We start from the raw sequence: 20,954 nt of genomic DNA, 5'->3' as shown, positions 1-20,954 counted from the left end.
AGGCCTTCGTCCAGCCTGCCTCTGCACATGGCATCCTCCTTACTACTTTGAAGGTTGCCCTCCCTGACTTCTAATATAGCCTGCCCCCAAACTCTGGCTGAAAATCTGACATGATGTGGAGATGCTGGAGTTGGACTGGGGTAAACACAGTAAGAAGTCCCACAACATCAGGTTAAAGTCCAACAGGTTTATTTGGTAGTAAACACCACTAGCTTTCGGAATGCTGTTCATTCATCAGGTGACTGGAGAGTTCTGATCCCAAACAGGGCATGCCCTGAATACTACACCTGACAAAGGAACAGCTTTCCGAAAGCTAGTGGCATTTACTGCCAAATAAACCTGCTGGACTTTAACCTGGTGTTGTGAGACTTCTTACTGTGAAAATCTGACATCCAGGCAGTCATTTTTAAAAGTCAGGTTTGCAGAGCCGGGAATCGTCCTGACTCTGTGCACCCAATTCACGGATGAAAATCCAGGCCCAAGTCTCTGATTTGTTCTGTTCACACATCAATCTCAGTATATGGAACATCACTGTAACGCTCACTGTACTTACATCCAGTAAGCTATGTGCACTGTCGCTATTGTCTACGGTTGCTTTACACATGGCTTGGTAGTCATAAAGTGTTATTCTAAAAAAAAGAAAAGCAGAAAACTACTTAACAGGAAAAAAGAAACAGAATAAGATTTTAAAAATCAAAGTGAAGAAACAATATTTCAATAACAGATCGTCACAAACTTAAAGTAAAGGAACTGAAGAAAACACACAAAGTACAGAGGCCCGGAATTTGCAGGTCTAATGAAGGCAAAACTATCAAGGTTGCCGTCATTACTCTATGGAACTAAGAGCAGCTTTTGCTGTCCACATGTGCATTGTTAAACCTGGAAATCCAGGAGTTGCTTTGAATGATCCCAGCTTCTCCACAGAATGTGCTGTTGAAAATCTCGATGATGGAAATCTCAGAAATCACTTGAATCGACATGACCATCCATTCTTAACACTATTAGTCTTGCTGTACAAGCCTTTATGCATTGTTAATTAACTGGGTTTCTCATGATGTTATCATTGCGACTAAATAACCTTTCTGACTCTGACAGAGTAATGTTATACTGGAGGAACATCAAATTTCTATAACATGATAAAATGATTCCATAGATTTTCAAAGTAATAAGTTCTTTTTTTTTGAAGTTTGTTTGGTATTTCGGCTTCTACCTTAATCGCCTGTGTATGTCCCAATCTTTATTCGCTGTCTGTAAAATGATTAAAAAGTGAAGGATAATCAGTGCTTTGTACTTCCTGGGTTGCTGTCAAAAAACTCTTCAGTGTTTGTCTGCTTAGCCTATGTGATAACGTCACCAGATGCTAAAGATCCCCTTGAGCTGGCGCCGGAATGAAACTGACATTGGAAAGATGAAATCTGCAACCAAAGAGATCACTAGATCTTTGTGGGCAGCTTGTCTTGAGGCAAGTGGTGAGTACTACCAATTTGCTGCTGACCACAAAATCCGGACCAATAGACCAAGGCATCATACAAATATAAAATACTATCACAACAAAATATTCCAATGTTCTTTGAGACGGAATTGATGAACTTTCACCATTAAGCATTGACTAAGATAAGGAAAACCACAGTTTAAAACATGTACTAATTTCTGAATAACCAGACTGAAATAGAAAAGTGTTGGCCAACTGGATTTTATGTGGAACGTGTATTATATGTAATCTAAGTAAACGGGATTACAGAAGTTTACCATTGATCTTGGATCAGTCAGAGTACATTACTAGGTAATGCAGGAAGGTGGGATTAGAAAGGGCACCTGGGTGTCCTTGGGCTAGCATGGACAAGATGGGCTGAGTGGCCTCCTTCTGTGCTGTCAATTTTCTATGGTTCTAATGTACTACAACTTAATGGCCATATTTTGCAGGATGACAAATTTGTAGTATTCATCACCATTACTATTCCGAGTCTCTAGGCAGAATTTTCCTGTCCCACCTGTCATGGGAATTGTAGTCAGCAGAGATGGACCATGTTCAAGCGGGAATTTTTGGGCTTGGAGTGAGCGCAGTTGGAAAATCCTGTTCTTTGAGTCCCCATATTGCATCCCCACTGTTGAACTCTCCCCCCGCATAAACCACAACCAAGTTAAAATCACAGAACTGTTGAAAACTCCTCCATTTTCATGGGTAGTCTCACTATGAAAATGCAGGAAAAAGAATGTGTGATGGGGATTTTAACAGCATGCTAAATTCATTACAGCCTCATTATTCCCAAAAGACTAACTCTATTTTTGTGAAAAACCCCTCCAGTATGATGAAGAAAATTCACTTATTTTTCAAACATGTATATACAAAGAAAAGATGGTTCATTATATTTTAGTTTCTGCTCTAATCCCAATGTGCATAATCCAAACATTTGTTTTGCTGTTTCTAAAATTTTAATTCAAAGTGAAAAGTTCAATGCATTTTACTTCCTGGCTGGCTGTCTAACAGAATATTTCAATGTGATTGGCTGTTTACCCTGCTTGTTGACATCACTGTTTTTGGCGATGTGGAGATCCCATTGACTTGGCATCAAATTCAAACAGACAGGCGGGAAAGGGGAAATCACAGTCCCAGGGATTGCTTTATCTTTGTGGACCATTTTCCTCAAGGATAAAAGGGAGTTTTGTTGTTTTGTCACTGCCCTGAAAATCTAGGCCGGTCAGTATAAGTTTCAAGGTGTTGCTCCCTTATGAAAAGACAACTGCTCAGGTGATGTTTTATTCTATGGACATTAGAAGTGATTTGTCAAGGAAAGGTAGTTATTTGTTAGTGTGAAGCTTCCATCATTGACTCCTATTCATACTTTCTTCTTGACTAGTGGAGTGCCCCAGGGGTCGGTGCTGGGGCCTCAGCTATTTACCATTTATATAGATGATCTGGAGGAGGGAACCGAGTGTATGGTGTCGAAATTTGCTGATGACACCAAGATTGGTGGAACGGCAAATTGCGCGGAGAGTGTGGAGAGTCTGCAGAAGGATCTAGATAGGCTGGGCGAATGGGCCAGGAACTGGCAAATGGAATTTAATGTTGGCAAGTGCGAGGTGGTCCACTTTGGTAGGAATAATGGTAGGAAGGACTATTACTTACATGGCGAAAAACTGCAGCAGGCGACGGTGCAGAGGGACCTCGGGGTCCTTGTGCATGAGTCGCAAAAACCCAGCCTGCAGGTGCAGCAGGTGGTCAGGAAGGCTAATGGGATGCTGGCCTTCATAGTGAGGGGGATTGAATATAAAAGTAGGGAGGTCTTGCTGCAGCTGTATAGGGCACTGGTGAGGCCGCAGCTGGAGTACTGTGTGCAGTTTTGGTCGCCGCACTTACGCAAGGATATTTTGGCCTTGGAGGGAGTGCAGAGGAGGTTTACTAGGCTGATGCCGGAGTTGAGGGGGTTGAGCTATGAGGAGAGGCTGAATAAACTAGGCTTGTACTCGTTAGAGTTTAGAAGAATGAGGGGAGATCTCATTGAGACATATAAGATGATGAATGGGATGGATAGGCTAGAGGTGGAGAGACTCTTCCTGCTCAAAAAGGGCAGTAGGACTAGGGGGCACAGCCTCAAGATAAAGGGGGGGGCGGTTTAGAACGGAGTTGAGGAGGAACTTCTTCACTCAAAGGGTGGTGAATCTCTGGAATTCTCTGCCTGTTGAAGTGGTGGAGGCTGCCTCGCTAAATGTTTTTAAGACGCGGGTTGATGGGTTTTTGATAAGCAAGGGGATTAAGGGTTATGGGGAGAGGGCGGGAATGTGGAACTGAGCCACGACAGATCAGCCATGATCTTATTGAATGGCGGGGCAGGCTCGAAGGGCTAGATGGCCTACTCCTGCTCTTATGTTCTTATGTTCTTTTTTGTTCAATTACTTGTTACTTCTTCCCATCACACTATCATTCAAGACACAAAAATGGGAGATTTCACACCAATGAAATGTGATTTTTATTGTCATTTCTGCTCAAATTTGAAGTAGGTGAAAAATAACATACAGGACTTTCTAAATAGTTCTCTCTCTGCAACTACTGCTACTCTCCTTTCATTACTCCCATATTCAGTAAAGTTCTTTATTATCTTTCATTTTTCTTATCCCCACTCTTTATCCCCTTTTTCCTTACCTTTTTTCCCCCTTTGCTTCCCCTTTCCCCCTTTTTCTAAATTTTACTTCTCTCCCATCCATTCTCCCTCCCACCCAATACCTCCCCCCACCCCATATTTTCATCTATCACAGCTAACTTACTGATTTCAGCTTCTTTGCCAATTGGCCATTCACACCCTTTATTCTCTCTGTGGACAGCCATTAGCAGCCTTTTCCCCTGGTTTCTGTGGCTATGACTCATCTTTAATTTGCATCCCCCCACCCCCCCACCGCAGTATAAATATCTCCCATTTGTTCTGTCTTGACAAAAGGTCACCTGGACTCAAAACATCAGCTCTTTTCTCTCCTTACAGATGGTGGCAGACCTGTTGAGATTTTCCAGCGTTTTCTATTTTGGTTTCAGATTCCAGCATCCGCAGTAATTTAATTTATCTTTTATTCAGTTTTGGTCACCTGCAGCTCTGCTTCAACCAACAGCACAAACTCCAAAACTCCTCTTCCTCTCCAAAGTCCTTAATATTGTCATCTCCCAAATCCGCACCCATCTTTCCTGCAACTTTGACTGGGATTTTCCAGGCTCGTTTGACACAAATGTAAATCACTGTATGGCTACTAACATTTGTGAGGGGGCGATAACGGGATTGGCACCAGGGGAGATCTCACAATGAGATCTTTCCTATCTTCTGCCAGCTATGTAATCAGCTTAATGCCCAGCGAGGGCATGAACCAGATCACGATCAACTTGCATCGATTTAGATATGCCCGAACGGCATAGTGCTGTACCCCCTGGGGATGTCAGATGTTCCCCTGAGTTGAAGTAATGTCGCACCAACAGGAATCACTTTTACGTTCCAGCATTCGAGATGATCATTCTGGGAGCACGGAGGCCAGTGTAGCGACTGGGTGGTCAGGGACATGGCAAGGCATTACCCTGCTCCCTGGTACGAACTCTCCGTTCATCTGACGAAGAGGCAGTCCCCTCGAAAGCTTGTGAGTATATTCTCAAATAAATCGGTTGGACTAAAACCTGGTGTTGTCAGACTTTTTACCCTGGCAAGGGACATGGTGACAGTGGGAGGGGGGCAAGATTGCCAGCAATAATGGATAGGGGGAGGTTTAACAATGAAAATGTATAGGGCGGGGGGAGATTGTCAGTGATAATGGATGATGTGGGAGTCAGGGATCGGGGAGGAGATTACCAGTGGGATGGAATAGGGCAGGAGGGGAGATTGTGGCATTAATGGATGATGGGAGGGGGGATTTTAACCAGTGAGAGTGGATAGGGCGGGGGAGATTGTGGCAATAATGATGATGGGAGGTGGGAGAATACCGGTGAGAGTGGATAGGGAGGGGGGAGATTACCAGTGAGAATGGATAAGGCAGGGGGAGATTGCCAGTGATAATGGATGAGGGGGAGCCCCGATGTTTGTTGGGTAGGTGGGGAAGGGGGCCTGTTTCTTACTGTAGAGATCAGGCACTCTTCAAAAAGGCACCCTGATCTCTATGGAGCTGGCCATGATGGTGTCTTTAAGCCCCACCCCTCAAGTGTAATGGTGTAAACATGTCCTCCTGAGTTTTTTGGCTGAAGATCTGGAGAGAAAACCTTTTGGTTTTCAGTTGGTTTTCAGTCCGAACCTGAATCCAGCCATTTTTTGGGAAAAATCTGCATTTCATGTTGAAATCTCTGCAATCAGTTTCCTACTCCAGTTACAGCCCTGAAAGGCCCATATCAGAATCACAATGGTATCCTCTGTGTAAGTGGTGTACTATCCCTCTTGGGAAGGGTTTTTCTGTAGTCTTTGGAAAGGTAAATCATAATATATGAAATAATATGGTGCCGATATATAAAAGAAAACATCTGTCGAGAAGAGAGGCACTTTGCCGATTTGTTTGTTTACACAAATACTGCTTGGTTAGACTGACTTCAAATAAGCATAATGAAACAAATCTATCTTGTCTCCAGTATTTTATTATCATCTAATATTTTCGTCCTATGTTAGATCACAAGCCTTTTTTGAACTTCTGAATAGTTTTGTGTCCAAAGCTGATCAGGGTGATATCAAGGTTGTAAATTGCATGGGTCCTGGCTGTGGGTTGGTGCTGAGGTTTTCCCACTGGTTCTGAAGAGAAGAGGGCAGACTTAAACTTGGGAGGCCCACGTATTCCTTGCAGAGCCCAAAGGGGCATCCCTTCTCTTCCTACAATACTATGTCTTTAAGCAATGTATTTCAGTCATGTGTCTGTTGCTAAATGTATTTACTAGTCCCTTCCATTTTATTAGAGCTGTTTTGTCTGGATTCATCAGTGCAGAGAACATAATTGATTTTAATTGATGCAGTACTTGTTTTGATCTGAACAAATGCAGGTTTTGTGTTTTCCCCTGGAATATTTCAGAGTGGGACTTGATTGAGTTGATTGATAGGTAAGGTGACCTGACTGGGTACAACTAGGCTCTCACAGAGATCTCAAGACAGTCTGCTTTAGAGATTCTTGGAGAGAGACAGGTTGCTTGCACTGTATCTCTTGCTCTGTCTGAAGTGGAGACTGAAATCTGCCAAGAAATAAGCTATTTTCTCCAAGATTCTACTATTTTGGGGGTGGAACTTACTCTGGAAAGTGCTGCATGAGAATTAGAAGACAGGACTCTGTCTGGATCACTCTACAGAGGTGTCAAAAGTCTGGAAATCTAGTACCTACAGAAGCATTGTTGGTTTCTGTGTTTACTGGTCCTAAAGATTCATAACTATGTGAGGGATGTTGCTAACTTGGAACAACAGAGATAACTAACTGTTAAGAATTATATTTTATCATGTTTAAGTCTTTCAATTGACAAAGGTTATGCTAATTCTTTCTGTTATATTCTAACTGTGTTCTTAAATAAAACTTGTTTTGATTAAAACTTCCGAGTGGGTCACTTGAATCATATCTGGAGTGAAACACCTTATGCTCACCCTAATGGCAAAATCAAATGTAAAAGGCAGTAGGTAACTTCAAAAAATACTTTGGAGTTTCTGATCTGGTCCACAATACTAATCCATTAGAAATCATCAAAGAAATATTTTTTGCAATAAATGACACTTCCCCTGGTCACTCAACTGCTCCTGCAAGATTTTGTTAGCTGTTTTGATGCCGTGCATGCCTCCCAGTTTTCAAAAGTGCATTGCAACACTGATCACATCATAAACTCATGACATTTGAAAGCTAAAAACTCCCCCAACATACTGTGCTGACTGCCCCCCCAAAATGAGCAACTTTTGCAGAATTATCATGGCGTTGTATTGAATAGGGAGTGTGCTTCCTGACTGCCATTTTAACCACCCACCCACCTTGTTCACACTGGTGATAGAATCATAGGATTTTTTCAGTGCAGAATGAGGACATTTGGTCCATCAAGTCTGTACCAACACTCTGACTGAGTATCCCACCCAGGCCCTATCCCCAGAACACCATGTTTTTACCCCTCTATGAATGAATTCTGATTTGCTGTTATCTTGTTAAAAGTCAAAGGGCGGGATTTTCCTGTGGCATATTTTCTGGCAGTGGAGGTGATGACTGTCAACAGGAATATCTGTAACCACTGATGTCGATGAAATTTTGTGTGGCTTGCCCATCCCACCATGAAGGGGGGTAGTGGGGAGGGGAGGGGTGGCAGGAGATCGCACCGGTGGGTGGGAAGAGGTGGAAAAATCTGGCCAAAAGCTTAAGGCCGGATGTCTTCTGCTGTCCAAGCCAGCAGGAATCTTCTGGTCACACTGATGGTGCACACCCACCGCAGGTTTCCCGCCGGCATGAGGTACCATTGACAGTGGTGGGACCAGAAGACCCTGCTTTCAACAAACATCACCTCCCACTGCGAGAGACATGCAGCAGGTAGGCCAGAGAATCCCCCCAGAATTTCAGCACACAGGAAGCATTCAGGATTTTGACACTTTCCTGCAGTTTCTTTGTTGTGAATTATAAAAATATTTGCATTAATTTACTTTTTTTTCAGTATGACGTTTTCAAAGTGATTTAAATTTGCATGCACCCTATTTGATTTCTTTGCCATTGTCGATTTGTCTTACCGTTTAAATGAGCCCATCATTAATAGTTTGTTCATAACAGCTCCTTCCACTTCACCGAAGAAAGTTCCGGTCTAGGAGAAAAAGAAAAGTAATAAATTCTCTCTGAGGAACCTAGGCCGCTGTGGATCTGCAAAGAATATAATTGAAAGTGACAAAAACCTGTGTTTGACATGTCCTAATTTGACAGCTACAAAGATAGGTTTTGGAGTGTACATTAGTATTCAGAAATCACAGAAGGCTCAGCAGTCAAGGTAAGTTATGATAATAATACTCTACCTCGGAAAGGCAGAGCAGGGAACTTGCACAACAAATGGGTGAATTATGTAACCGACCATTTTTAAAGGAGGCAAAATAAAATTCATAAAAACATATGAAGCAACCTGAATAACAACTTTTGAAATGCTACATGCCAATCATGTATTACATTATGGGAGAGTTAGCGTCACGTAGAATGAATGGCTCATACAGTGATCTGTCAAAGGAAATTGTTATTTTCATAAAACGTGCTTTGTGGTGTTTAGAGAAGGAATTGATACAAATATCAAATGTGAACTGAAAAATACAAAGCTGGAAGTGGCCGCTCCAGTATTTGCAAAGTATGATTATAACCAAATTAAATCTAAAGTTACTGCAGAAGCCGTTTGCATTTGCACTCTTTGTTTTTAAGGACAAAACTATATATACATATATATAGGAGAGGGAACTGCCTGCAGTGTCCACTCAGGAAATACACAGCAGGGAAACATTAAATGAAATGAAAAGGCATCTGGATGGCCATTTGAATAGGGAGAGAATAGAGGGATATAGTCTGAGTAAGGGCTATAGTTTAGTTTGGGCATCATGATTGGCATGGGCTTGGAGGGCTGAAGGTCCTGCTTCTCTGCTGTACTTTTCTTTGGTGTTTGATCTTTGAAATACATGTTAATATTTGATAACGTTTGATCTCGATCATGTTATTTCATACATCATTTATTCAGATTTCAAATATTGTTGACTTAGATTTTTTTCCAAGTTAATCCCAGGTTAGTAATTACCAACAGAATTAATATTTCTTCATCTTTAGAAAGGAAAGAGGGATCATTTCTGAATTTACAGTGTCAGCAAAGATAAAATTGGTACATTGAGCTAACTAAAAATAACTTCTTGGTCCAGAAGTTTTTAAACCTCAGATGTTGCAGTGCACAATAGAATATTGGTATATATATGGTAGTTTTATATGAAAGCAAATGATTGATTGTAATCCTCTGTCAAAACTATGACTCTGAGGAAAAGGCAGAATTCCTGTCATTCAGCAAGATCATTAAAGTCATCAGGAATTCTGAAAACTCATTGAACAGATTGACAATTTTCACGAGGATATTATCAGGATTATTTAATGCTGCGATTCTTAATAGACATGGAAGGATTGCTTTGATACGAAAACAGTGCAAGTTTATTTAGTTAGAAAATCTCAAAACAGAGCACAGGATTTTCTGCCCTGTCCACTGCATGCTCTCTGGGGGTGGAGGTGGCTAGCTATTGGCTGTCGGCGGGATTTTCTGGTTCTGCCAATGTCTACACCACCTTGTGTTGATGCCCGCTGTGCCACTGGGGAATGCACTGCAGGGCAGTGGTCTTTGGCAGAACCTGAAGATCTCGCTGGCGGGTATCCCGCCCAGTATATTTCAAAGTAACATCAGTCCTAAATATAATAAAACGTACATGCATTGTCTGCGAGTATTATCTTCAAATTTCCCATAAGTTTTTGATAGTTTATGGCACAGTGGTTAGCACTGCTGCCTCACAGTGCCAGGGACCTGGGTTCGATTCCTGGCTTGGGTAAATGTCTGTGTGGCGTTTGCATGTTCTTTCTGTGTCTGCGTGGGTTTCCTCTGAGTGCTCCGGTTTCCTCCCACGTTCTGAAAGATGTGCTGGTTAAGTGCATTGACCCCAACAGGCACCAGAGTGTGGCGACTAGGGGAATTTCACAGTAACTTCATTGCGGTGTTAATGCAAGCCTCACTTGTGACTAATAAATAAACTTTAAATTTTAAATCTGAAATAAAGTTCAACTCTTATTTAAGTTTAAGTTTACTTATTAGTGTCACAAGTAGGTTTATATTAACACTCGTTGAAGTTATTCTGTTACTGTTTAGAGGAGGCTATGGCATAGTGGTATTGTCACTGGACTATTAGTCAGGGCAGGAATTTCCTAAAAAGTGAGTGTCATAGTGGCAGGAACAATGGAATGATCCATGCTGGTGTCTCAGTTACGCTCTGCACTACAATCCTCTCACACTCGTCAATGTTTTGGAGAATTGGGAGTTTTGTGCCAGTACTGGGGGGACGGGGCCTATACGTGTCAGTAAACCTGGCTTCTAAGTGCTCGGACATTGTTTTGCAAGGATGACCTGATTTCAGAGTGCAGTGGGACACCCCCTTCCTTCCTCCATGGCATGCTCACCCAACCACTTCCAACATGGGTTTCTGGCACTGGGGCCCACCAAGTGCACCAGCCTGCACCAACCCTTGGCATGCCCCCTTATCAAGACCCCTGGCATCACCCCCCATCTAGAACCCTGCATGACCCTCCCCTCACCCCGTCAGACCTTCCCCTCTGCATAGCCTTCCGTCTTGGCCACCACTCAGGCCCCACTCCCCTCAGCACTGCCACTGGCACACTGGCAGTGCCCAGCTGGCACTGGTGGGCTGGCTGAGCTTTCCAGTGGCCACTGCTGGGATGTCCAGTGGCCACCGCTGGGCTGCTGTTAGCCACTGCTGGGTACCACCTGTGTGTCAGCTTGGTCCTTCTAGGTGGGCACTGCCCAATGGCACTGCCCGTTCACACTGCCTGGTCATGCCCCCAACCACTCGGGGGCTTCAGTGACTTCTGAGTCCCCCGGCATGACCACTGGACAGGTCTCCGCTGGTGGCAAGCAGTGATTCTTGCCGTTTTTGCACCGCATCTGAAGGCTGGTAAACTCTGTGCACTGGGACTGGAATGAGCTCTGCATATTTAAATGCCACTTTAAATATTCTCAATTCACGTCATTGGGAAGGGGCCAGGAGAATTGCAAACTGTTTGGCATTGGATGCAAAACAAATTTTAGACCCTGTTCCCGCAGGACCGGCACGATTCATTAACGGTATGGTGAGGTCAGAGAATTCTATCCTCCAGGATTTTCCTCTGGGAAGTTGGGCTCAAATCCCACCATGACAGATGACAAAATTTTAATTCAATAAAAATCGGGAATTAAAAGTCTAATGATGACCATGAAACCATTGAATATTGTCGGAAAACCCAACTGGTTCACTTGTGTCCTTTAAGGAAGGGAACCTATTGCCCTTTCCAGGTCTGGTCTACATGTGACTGCAGATTCACAGCAATGTGGTTGACTGCTAAATGCCCTTTTGGCGATAGGCATTAAATGCTGGCCTAGAAAGCAGCACGGTAGCACAGTGGTTAGCCCACTGCTGCCTCATAGTGCCAGGGACCCGGCTTCGCTTCCCGCTTGGGTCACTGTCTGTGTGGAGTTTGCAGGTTCTCCCTGTGTCTGAGTGGGTTTCCTCCAGGTGCTCCGGTTTCCTCCCACAGTCTGTAAGACGTGCTGGTTAGGTGCATTGACCTGAACAGGTGCCAGAGTGTGGCGACTAGGGGAATTTCACAGTGACTTCATTGCTGAATGTGTTAATGTAAACCTTACTTGTGACTAACAAATAAACTTTAAAAAGTGACGCCCACATCCCATGTATGAAAAAAACGTTTGTTTTAAAGCTGCAATTAAAAAGATATTGTCTACGTGGTAGTTTCAGCACAATGTGATGTTCGTAAAAAGGAACATCTCCCAATTCATCACAGGCCCAAATTCTCCCTTGAAGCTGGATGTGTAAGAATCCATTGTGATTGCTGAAATGTTATTTGTGCTACAGTGGTTTCAGTAATGAGTTTAAGATGAGTGCACATTGGTAATTCTCAGAAGGATTAAAATTCCAGAGCGGAACAGTTTGTGAAAGCATTTGATTGGTCCAGTTTTTCTGGACAGATAGTAATTGTTCAGAGTTCCTGCCGCATAAAATATCCAGATGGAATTAGATCGACCAATCAAAGTAACTGCTGCTGAAAAAGACGGACTATGGCAATTACTTGTAAATGAGATTCAAAGGTAAATGCCAAAAGCTTACAGTAAATTTGTGACGTGTCTAAAAATACCACAGAAATGGAAACTATTACCCCGTCTCCAACTGTAAAAGAGAATTGTGTTTGCAGACAGGAAATTAACAGTCATCTTAGAGGAAGTTACATCAGCTGAACTTGAAACTGGAAGAAATTATTTACAAAGTAAAAGTCAAGGCAAATGTCCACTGCTACTGTGACCGACAAATTCAATTTCCCTGTGTGCCTGTAATTGAGGCTCTAACTGGGCGCAGAAGCAGCCAATATGGCTGGCTGGAAAGCAGGTATTTCTGACAGATTGGAGGTGTGTTACCTCCACTGCTGCCAGTCCTCTTCCCCAATATAGGCTCAGGTTCGGTCCAATGAACCCATCAGAATGATATAAAATAATGGGCATTCAGAGTGGCGCTTTGGGTGAGAACTTGGGTGGAATTTGCCCAACCAAGGACGGCTTCCTCCACCAGATTTTTAGGTGCTCAGTGAAAGAAAAGGTAAGGGGCGAGTCCCACAATGTCACACTGGGAGCCCACCTCACCTGCAACTTAGGTTTTTAAAAGAGCTGGGTGCCCTTTATGGATTTAAAAAATATACAGGTAGAAACCTTATATCACCTGAACATTCCCCCATGGAACTCCTCTCCTCTGCCGCAGAATTCCCCACTCTGAAACACCCACCTCAGCACTGCCCCCTGGCACTGTCCGGACATGACCCTCTCACCCCCCACCCCCCAGGGGCTATACTCACCTGTGTGCTCCTAATGGGTTCTGCTCACCAGCAATACATCATGGGGAGACTTGCTGTGCTTCAGCTGAATGGACAACTCAAGTGTTGGGGGGGGGGGGGGGGGGGGAGCAGGTGGGAACAATCAGATTATTCAATATCAGGATACCCGTTATGTCATTGGCAGCAAGGAGGGGCAATTGCAATGGGGGAAATCACACCGGCTGGTGGAGAATGTGGAGCAACAGGGAAGACAGCAGAGATGAGGAGCAGTCAAGACAAGGAGAAAGAGGATGAAGGCACACCATGGGAAGTCATACACGCAGCAAGTATTCAGAGAGCACCTCTGACATCAGCTTTCCTGAGTAGCAGTCAATGTAGTGCCTTTGCTTCACTTCATGTAGAAGGCTGTGACCCAACTATGTCATTGGCTGTAGGCACTGTCTGGTCCCTCCAACCTGAAGAAGTGCACCAAGGTGATTCAGGACCTCAGGAGGGCATGACAGGTGAGTGGCCTAATAACCAATGTAAGATGGGTTTGGGGACTCTCTCCAGATTGTCTGCCTCACCACCCCACACCACTCCCCCCAATATTGATCCCACTGATCCTGTTCTCCAAAAGCAGGAGAAGAAATACTGCCTTTCCCAGGTCTAAAATATTTACAATGAGCCTCGAACACTGGATGGAGGAACACTTTATGATATTGAGCTTCCCTGGTGCCTGACTTATTATGTTCAAAACTTGCCAGCAACTCATGGTGAGGGTGGCAAAGTGGTTAACACATGCTTCCTCACAGCGCCAGGGACCCAGATTCGATTTCAGCCTCAGATGACTGTCTATGCGGAGTTTGCACATTTACCCAGTATCTGCATGGGTTTCCTCCGGGTGCTCCAGTTTCCTCCCACACTCCAAAGACATGCAGGTTATAAGCCCCTGGTGACAGACTAGTGGAGACCGACCTGTCCACCATCAGGATGCAGAAAGGTTGAAAGAGGAAGAGCATCTAATAGCATTAACATGCAGGTATGGATACTCTAGACTATTTCAAGGGATCATCCATTACATGTGTAAGTGTGGGTGGCATGGAGGCACACGGTTAGCACTGTTCCTTCACAGTGCCAGAGACCCAGGTTCGATTCCAGCCTTGGGTGTTTGTGTGGAGTTTGCATGTTCTCTCCATGTTTGTGTAGCTTTCCTCTGGGTATTTCTGTGGCTTTCCTCCGGGTGTTCCGGTTTCTTCCCACACACCAAAGATGGGCAGTTTAGGTTAATTTGCCATGTTAAATTGCCCCTTAGTGTCGGGGGATTAGCAGGGAAGTATATGGGGTTATGGGGATAGGGCCTGCTTGGGATTGTTGTTGGTGCAGGCTTGATGGGATTCTATGCTTCACTGTGAGCTAGCTGCAAAATTTTTTCCCAGATATGTACAATTTTTGGTCTGTTATCTGGAAATGGAATTTTGATTGCTGAGAAGATTTTGCTGATGTTGCACTGTTTTTGATTGCCTTCCAAGCTGCTTGACTGCTATCATGGGTGGTCCGGTATTCTTGCTTTTGAGGCTAGAGGAGAAAGTGGAGCAACAGGGAAGGCAGCAGAGATGAGGAGCAGCTAAGACAAGGAGAAAGAAGAAGAAAGCACACCATGGGAAGCCATACACATAGCAAGTATTCAGAGAGCACTTCTTTGGCATCAGCTTCCCTAAGGAACAGGGTATACAGTTTTCGTTTCATGTAGAAGGTGTGACCCAACTGTGTCATCGACTGCTGGCACATTCTTGTCCCTCCAGCCTGGCGGCAGTGCACCAAGATGATTCAGGAGCTCAGGAGGGCATAACAGGTGAGTAATAGTTTCAGAAGTCGAGCCCCACACACTGAGAGCATTTTCCAAGTTAACGCACCTTGCGCTCCACTCAATCCTCTCTTAGCTCATGTCCACCTATCTGAGCAACCAATATTTACACTCACCCTCAACCTATTCTCCTTTTGCACCCATCCTTCACAAATAGTGTCCTTTCATCCTCTCTACACAAGCCATCATGACCATTCACACATCTTCATGCTTTCGCTCCTTGCAGAACAGAGCACCCTACTGGGAAAGAGGCAGAGACGCATGGAAGGAGGCTTTCCCATGTTGCAGCAATTGGCACTTCATACACATTTGCTCCACTGGGAAGGATGTCTTGTTCCAAGAGGCTCCAGATGTCAGCACTGACCTGCTATGAGAGCCTGAACTTCTTAAAGCACCGATGATTACCGGCACTGATGATGAGAGAGATGATCCTCTGCCTGCAAAACCTGTAGTGAGGATCTCATCTCCTTCCATCTGGATCTTGGTCTCCATTGCCTCTGCTTTTTGGAGGGACATACGAGTAAGGAGTGTTGCTACTGCTGTTGGGTGTTGCTCCTGCTGGATTGTTGGCTTTGTTACAGCCTCTGTTCTTGCCTTTCAGAGAAGCGGAAGGTGGATCTGCCTAAGCTACTGTGGTGAAGACGTCAGGGAAGTACAGCTGAGGTGATTGAAGTGCTAGGTAGGGAATTGCATTCCAAGAAATTGGCAACCATCTCATAAGCAATGATAGCACTGTTTGTGAGAAGAAGGGTTTTGAATAGAAGCCTCACAATGACCATTGTTGGAGATCTTCAGCACGACTGATCAAAGCCTTCCCATTTTGTCAATTTCACTGAAATTGCTTTTCCCATTGTACACTCACTTCAGTTGTCCTGGTGAGTTGTTCACAGCTCAACAGTTACTGGTTTGAAATGTAAGATTCACGATTAAAACAGCTTCTTAAGAAGTGCTACAACTTCTTAATTGCTCGTAGACCTTTGAGGGCCTCTGCTTATTGGCTGACAGTTTCTACTGGGTTCATGACAGATGCTTTCCTCATGGGTGTACAAATAGATTTGAGGTCCTATTTCTGGTGGTAAGCCCTTGGATTCATGAGGCTTTTGGCTGAGTTGAATTGCACTTCAGTTGTCTATTAAACCAGAGGCAGGAAAATGGAGGTAGGACAGAGAAGCGGCAGTAGATCCAACACTTCAATTTTAACTCCTGTGCTATCCGTTTTGCACACATTTAAGGCAGTGGTGTTTTGATTTAAGTAAGTACTTGGCATTGCTTTTTCATTTACTCACAAATACATTACAAAATGGCTTAAGTGTATGCATTGGCTGATTCCGGAGTTGAGGGGGTTGAGCTATGAGGAGAGGCTGAATAAATTAGGCTTGTACTCGTTGGAGTTTAGAAGAATGAGGGGAGATCTCATTGAGACGTATAAGATGATGAATGGGATGGATAGGATAGAGGTGGAGAGACTCTTCCCGCTCAGAAAGGACAGTAGGACTAGGGGGCACAGCCTCAAGATAAAGGGGGGGGCGGTTTAGAACGGAGTTGAGGAGGAACTTCTTCACTCAAAGGGTGGTGAATCTCTGGAATTCTCTGCCCGTTGAAGTGGTGGAGGCTACCTTGCTAAATACTTTTAAGACGCGGGTTGATGGGTTTTTGATAAGAGAGGGGATTAAGGGTTATGGGGAGAGGGCGGGAATGTGGAACTGAGCCACGACAGATCAGCCATGATCTTATTGAATGGCGGGGCAGGTTCGAAGGGCTAGATGGCCTACTCCTGCTCCTATTTCTTATGTTCTTATGTTCTTATGTCCGTCTCCTCGTATGCAAAAGGGTTAAGGTATCTTTTTGTGAGTTTAAAGCACATTGGATACTTAATGATTTTAATCCATACTTCTGTTGAAATTAAAAGATTAAGACCAAAGAGAATTCAAGGAGTTTGGGCATTTTCCTCAACAATTTCCATTCTCTTTGGGTGAAATTATACATATAGTTAATTGGAAACTGAGCTGAGACATTGATCAGGTTGCTTAGTCATAATGTTGGGTTTACTCCACATTGTGCCAATAATTAAACTTAATTCAGCCATTCAATCATGTGAACTACATGACTCAATCTGAGCTATTTGGAACAGTCTCCAATACACTATAATTTGATTAAAATGCAATAGCAGAAGTCTAGTCAATACAATCTTATTTAACATGTTTTTGCATCATTAGAAAACAAATACACAACAGCAAAAATTAGCCCAGAAATCCAACCAATAATGAGATAAAAACAAAAACGGTTTTAGTTTTATCTGAAGTGCTCTTTTCTTCATTAAATATGAAACCTGTTTACAGGACGGTGTTCCATTAGGAAACCTGATTATGCAATCTCCAAATCGAGGCACAATGCTTGTTGGAAATTGGAAACAGATGGGTGTGTTCTTAATGAAGAGATACTTGCATAAAGAGCAACATCTCCCCTTCTAACATGGGAGGAAAAATACTAACTCTGTCTCATTTGTATTCAACTGGAAGATTGACTTTCAATTTATGAGTGGTCAAAATCCCCTTCTTGTGTAGAATTCTACTTGGAGTTGTTGATGGGGGTGTGCATGTGGAAGAAATGTTTAGCTATTCAACAATGGCAAAAATTTTGACCTTTCTGTATTTAATGTAATTGTTTATTTATTTAAAAATTTATTTTTCAATTTTCAGGAGTGTTTTCATTCAAAATATCAACAGGAGGATTGAATTTGAAAATGTTTTTAAGAGATGGGTCAGCAATCTGTATTTTTTTGTGTATGATTAAATCTATTCTTTAACATCCTAATGTTTTACACATCTTCCAGTTCTTGTGTTGCACCTACATGTGGCATCACCTAGGAAATTTTAAAATTTCCACAGAAAAAAAATTTAACATCATTTTGAAATATTAAACATGCACTATGGTTTCTGTTATTGGGGCACATGGTGGCACAGTGCTTAGCACTGCTGCCTCATAACTCCAGGGACCTGTGTTCAATTCCAGCCTTGGGTGACTTTCTATGTGGAGTTTGCACATTCTCCTCTGGGTGCTCTGGTTTCCTCCCACAGTCCAAAGATGTGGGGAGGCGATGGCCAAGTGGTATTATCGCCAGACTATTAATCCAAAAACTCCCCTACTGTTCGAGGGATATGGGTTCAATCCCACCATAGCAGATGGTGGAATTTGAATTCAATTTAAACAAAAAAGGTCTGGAATTAAAAGTCGACTGATGACCATGAAACCATTGTTGACTGTAAGTAAAATCCACCTGGTTCACTAATGTCTTTTAGAGAAGGAAATCTGCCGTCCTTACCTGGTTTGGTCTACATGTGACTCCAAGGCCACAGCAATGTAGTTGGCTCTCAACTGTCCTTGAGTAACTAGGGATGGGCAATAAATGCTGGCCCAGCCAGTGACACCCATGTCCCACAAATGAATAAAACAAAGGTTAATTGGGTTAGCGGGGTAAATGCGTGGGGTTATAGTGATAGTATAGAAAGGGTGGGCCTGGGTAAGATGCTGTGTCAGAGAGTTGGTGCAGACTCGATGGACCAAATGGCCTGCACTGTAGAGATTCTATGATTCTGGGTTTTATGAATATAAATTTCTTTCTAATATTTGCTTTTGAATCCTCAATTTGCTTTTCTTTTAAGGTTCTTTCAATGTGATTGTGAGAGAGACTGAACATTTTCAAACAGTCCAGCAACAGTCCCGAGTGTAAAGACTCTGTTGAACCTAACGGCAGGACAGCATGAATGGGATTCTCTGGCCTCTCCGCCGCGTGTTTCTTGGTGGCAGGATCAGCTTGCATACATTGGCAGGGGGATCTTCTGGTCTTGCCATTGCCAATGGGATGTCCCATTGATTCCACTCCACGCTGCTGGGTAATCCGTGGCAGGAATGCGCCATTGGCAGTGGGATCGGAAGATCCCGTTGGTATGAATGGCTGGAGAATTCTTGCCCATTATTCTTCCCTGTCTTTGTTTATTGTGTGGAAAGTGATCAGGATTGACAGCCTAGTTGATGTGAATGGTGGTGGTGATGAGGGTTTGGGTGCAGTTAGTGGTGAGTAGTGGCGATGAAGCCACTGGCTCCTTTCAGGACCCCTGCTAATCAGGAAGTTTGAGGGGGGAGTTGGCCATCATAGTGAGGGTAGAGAGGGCATGAGAGTGGGGAGACATGAAGACATGAGGGCTCGTGGAGGGGGGAGATGGGGGAGGTGGGCTCTGGGTCAGAAACTGAGAGATGGAGAAGAGAAAGGCCATGTTTGATAAAGAGGGTTGGAATGATCCCTTGATGACTGGGTCTGGCCAATGTTCATTCTTTGACCAACCTCATTAAATCAGAGAATGCAGTCATTATCCTATTACTGAATGTGGAGTCCTGCTGTGCAAAAATTAGTGTTGCAGTTCCTACATAACAACTGTGATTTTGATTGAAAAAGGAATTTTGGGCTGCAAAGTGCCTTGCGGCATTCTGAAAGGCACTTTACTATCTTTTTCAAAACAATAGGAATTAAGTGCACTTCAAAAGGAATTGGGTTGTGTAAATCCAGCAGCACTGGGTTAAGGCAGATAGAGTGAGGGAGCTGGAAAATCAAATGCAAGTGGAGATTGCAGCAAGACTGGGTTTATGTTGGGAATAAGAACAAATTGAGTGGGCCCTATACATGGGGGCAACAAACTTACTAGTGGGGGGTGTCGAGGAACCAATTGTGCATGAAACAATATGGGGTGGATTTTCTCCCAATCTGGAAGAAAATGCACCATTGGCCTCCCAGTAATCCCACCAGCAAGGCAGAGTCCACTTTGAGAATCAGCCTTCACTTGCATCATTGCTTGTGGGCTTGAGGCAGAAAGTGAATGTCCCAGCCCAGCCAGCTGGCTTCAGGCTTTTGCAATAGCAGCTTCCTGACTGGCCCCTGAGTGAAGGAAGGTAGAGTCCTGAGGGAGAACTGACTGAGTGAGGTTGGAGAGCGTGGTGAGAATGAGGGGAGCTGGATTGGCAGAAGCCCAGGCTGTATAAGTGTGGCCAAGAGTTGCAGACATGACAGGACAAACCTATTCGACTGCTTCTATATTATTACGAAATATGTTTTGCAATCAATTTGCACTCCAAAAGCTACAAGTGGAAGTAGAATATGCCCTGGTTAATTATATGATGTGGCAGATATTGTAAGTTCTTCATCACTTATTTGCTATTCAATCAGCTTCATGTCATAAACTTTGACAAGAACACTAATGAGAGGATGGTATTTTAGGGTTAATACAGCACTAGATGAATCTTGCCTAAACCAATGTCATTACTTTAACAACTTAGATATGAAATGACAAGACATTTGGAAATATTTTAATTAGGAATGTGAACTGCATACATTGTTTAATAATTTTGTATTGGAAACATCTGAACAACTGTCACACTCTGTTACTTCATTCAGAAAGATGTCTGTGCACACACAGTTCAACATTAGATTATAATTACATAAGAAATCACAATAGATTAAACGAACAATTTTAACCGCAAAAAGGAAATAGCCAACATTTGCTGATTTGCAAATCTCAACATACTCTTAGTTTATTCCAAGTCACCGGGCGCTGTAAAATGCAAATAAACATTTTGGCCGGAACCTTAATATCGTTCACACCAGCAGGATTTTCCCATCCTGCCAGCGCGAACGGAGACTTGGCTGGCCGCCAAATTCTCCGACCTCACTGCAGCGGGAGCGTGGTGTGAACGGCTGGTAAGATCAAGCCTTTGGTTTTTGTTACTTTGATTTTGTAACTAATTAGAATTTGAACATAAGGCAATTTCATTAAAATCATATTCGAGATTATACTCTATTATGATAGCATTTGATAATTAAAATGGGACACTTTTTTAATGAAGAGTGCTTTATTTACTGTTATATTTCATGGACAAATCAGTAAACTTCATCTGCAAAACCCCTTGTATCAGTGTTTTTAACTACTGAGGGAAAATTAACCCAACTTGTTTGGTAGGCAAAATATTTTAATTCATGACAACCACCATCTTACCT

At 43.3% G+C, this 20,954-nt stretch overlaps 1 protein-coding gene across 2 annotated transcripts in view; it reads right to left on the bottom strand.

The window, feature by feature from the left end:
• The window catches only part of cacna2d3a (calcium channel, voltage-dependent, alpha 2/delta subunit 3a), a 776,701-nt gene that overhangs the window by 94,519 nt on the left and 661,228 nt on the right, over positions 1 to 20,954 (bottom strand). For both annotated transcript variants that reach the window (XM_080182611.1, XM_080182617.1), the window contains 2 exons: positions 8,187 to 8,257; positions 554 to 629 (listed from right to left, as the gene is read on the bottom strand). In XM_080182611.1, the coding sequence (XP_080038737.1) occupies positions 554 to 629; positions 8,187 to 8,257 (147 nt within the window). The remainder of the gene's footprint in view (positions 1 to 553; positions 630 to 8,186; positions 8,258 to 20,954) is intronic.

This window comes from Carcharhinus amblyrhynchos, chromosome 3 (assembly GCF_965287045.1).
Source record: "Carcharhinus amblyrhynchos chromosome 3, sCarAmb.v2.hapA, whole genome shotgun sequence".
Lineage (NCBI taxonomy): Eukaryota > Metazoa > Chordata > Chondrichthyes > Carcharhiniformes > Carcharhinidae > Carcharhinus > Carcharhinus amblyrhynchos.
The sequence above is the reverse complement of the archived record's forward strand: the minus strand, read 5'-3'. Positions and strand labels throughout refer to the sequence as shown.